A 1,025-nucleotide genomic window follows, 5' to 3' on the forward strand; every position below is an offset into this window, starting at 1 on the left:
CACCCCGCTCGCGCGCTCGCCCCCCCGCCGCGCCGTCCCTCTGCCCCGCGCACGCTGATGCCCCTTTGCGCGTTGACGCCAGCACGCCGGCCCCCGGGGCCTGCTCACCCCTCAAGCCGTGGGCGCCGCGAGCTGCGCCCCGCAGCCGCCCCTGTAAACACTGCCCTGAGCAAACACCGGCGCCTGCCGCCGCCGCCGCCAGCCGCGGTCACACCCCTCCCGCCGGTGCACAGAGCCTCCATTCATGCGGCGACRCGGCGCAGCCACACACACACACAGAGCGGTATTCACGGCGCCCCGCTTGCCCTCTGCTGTCGCTCAACGCCCCGTTACCTGGTGCCCCGCTCGCGCGTGCCGGCATTCGTGCCCACGCAGTCTGCCGGGCGCGTGCCGACACCCCTGCACGAGTCAGGCCCCGGGGGATGCGCTCCTCGCACCGTGCACGCAAAGACTCCCCCCACCCCGCCACCCCGCACGGTTGTGCCTGCGGGCTGACCCGGCTTTGCCTCCTTGCAGGGCGAAACCGGCTCCCAGGGTATGCCGGGACCCCCCGGCGAGGATGGCGAGAGGGTGAGTGGCTCCAGGCGAGCCGGGCTTGGAGCAGCCGGCCRGACTGGGGGCCGCGGGGAGGATGGGGACGGAGGTGCCGGCTCGCGCTCACTGCCTCGCGGTGCTGCTTGTTCCTCTGCAGGGYGACGACGGCGAAGTGGGACCCCGAGGACTCCCCGGAGAAGCGGTAGGCCGCCCGCTCCCGCGGGGTCTCGCCCACGTGGCGGGGGCAGCACGCGGGCAGGAGGGGACGAAGCGCAGCCACGGTGCCACTGCCCCATCCTGCCCGGGCGAAGGACGGGTGGCACCGCGGTGCTGGTGCCAGGGCTGGGGGCRGCGCTAAGATCCTTGAGGCAACCTCCCGCCGCGTTCGGGAGCAAAGGCCCCCCCTGGGTGTCCCCTGCCCCCTTAACGCCCCCTCTGTCCTCACAGGGCCCCCGAGGTTTGCTCGGCCCCAAAGGCCCCCCGGGAATCCC

General features: G+C 74.1%; 1 protein-coding gene across 1 annotated transcript in view; it reads left to right on the top strand.

The window, feature by feature from the left end:
* COL11A2 (collagen type XI alpha 2 chain) overlaps positions 1-1,025 on the top strand; it is a 19,016-nt gene that overhangs the window by 6,785 nt on the left and 11,206 nt on the right. The window contains exons 17-19 of the mRNA XM_026058237.1: positions 517-570; positions 692-736; positions 982-1,020. Coding sequence (XP_025914022.1) covers positions 517-570; positions 692-736; positions 982-1,020 — 138 coding nt within the window. The remainder of the gene's footprint in view (positions 1-516; positions 571-691; positions 737-981; positions 1,021-1,025) is intronic.

The sequence above is a fragment of the Apteryx rowi genome, unplaced genomic scaffold (genome assembly GCF_003343035.1).
Source record: "Apteryx rowi isolate R43461 unplaced genomic scaffold, aptRow1 scaffold_1445, whole genome shotgun sequence".
Classification (NCBI taxonomy): Eukaryota; Metazoa; Chordata; class Aves; order Apterygiformes; family Apterygidae; genus Apteryx; species Apteryx rowi.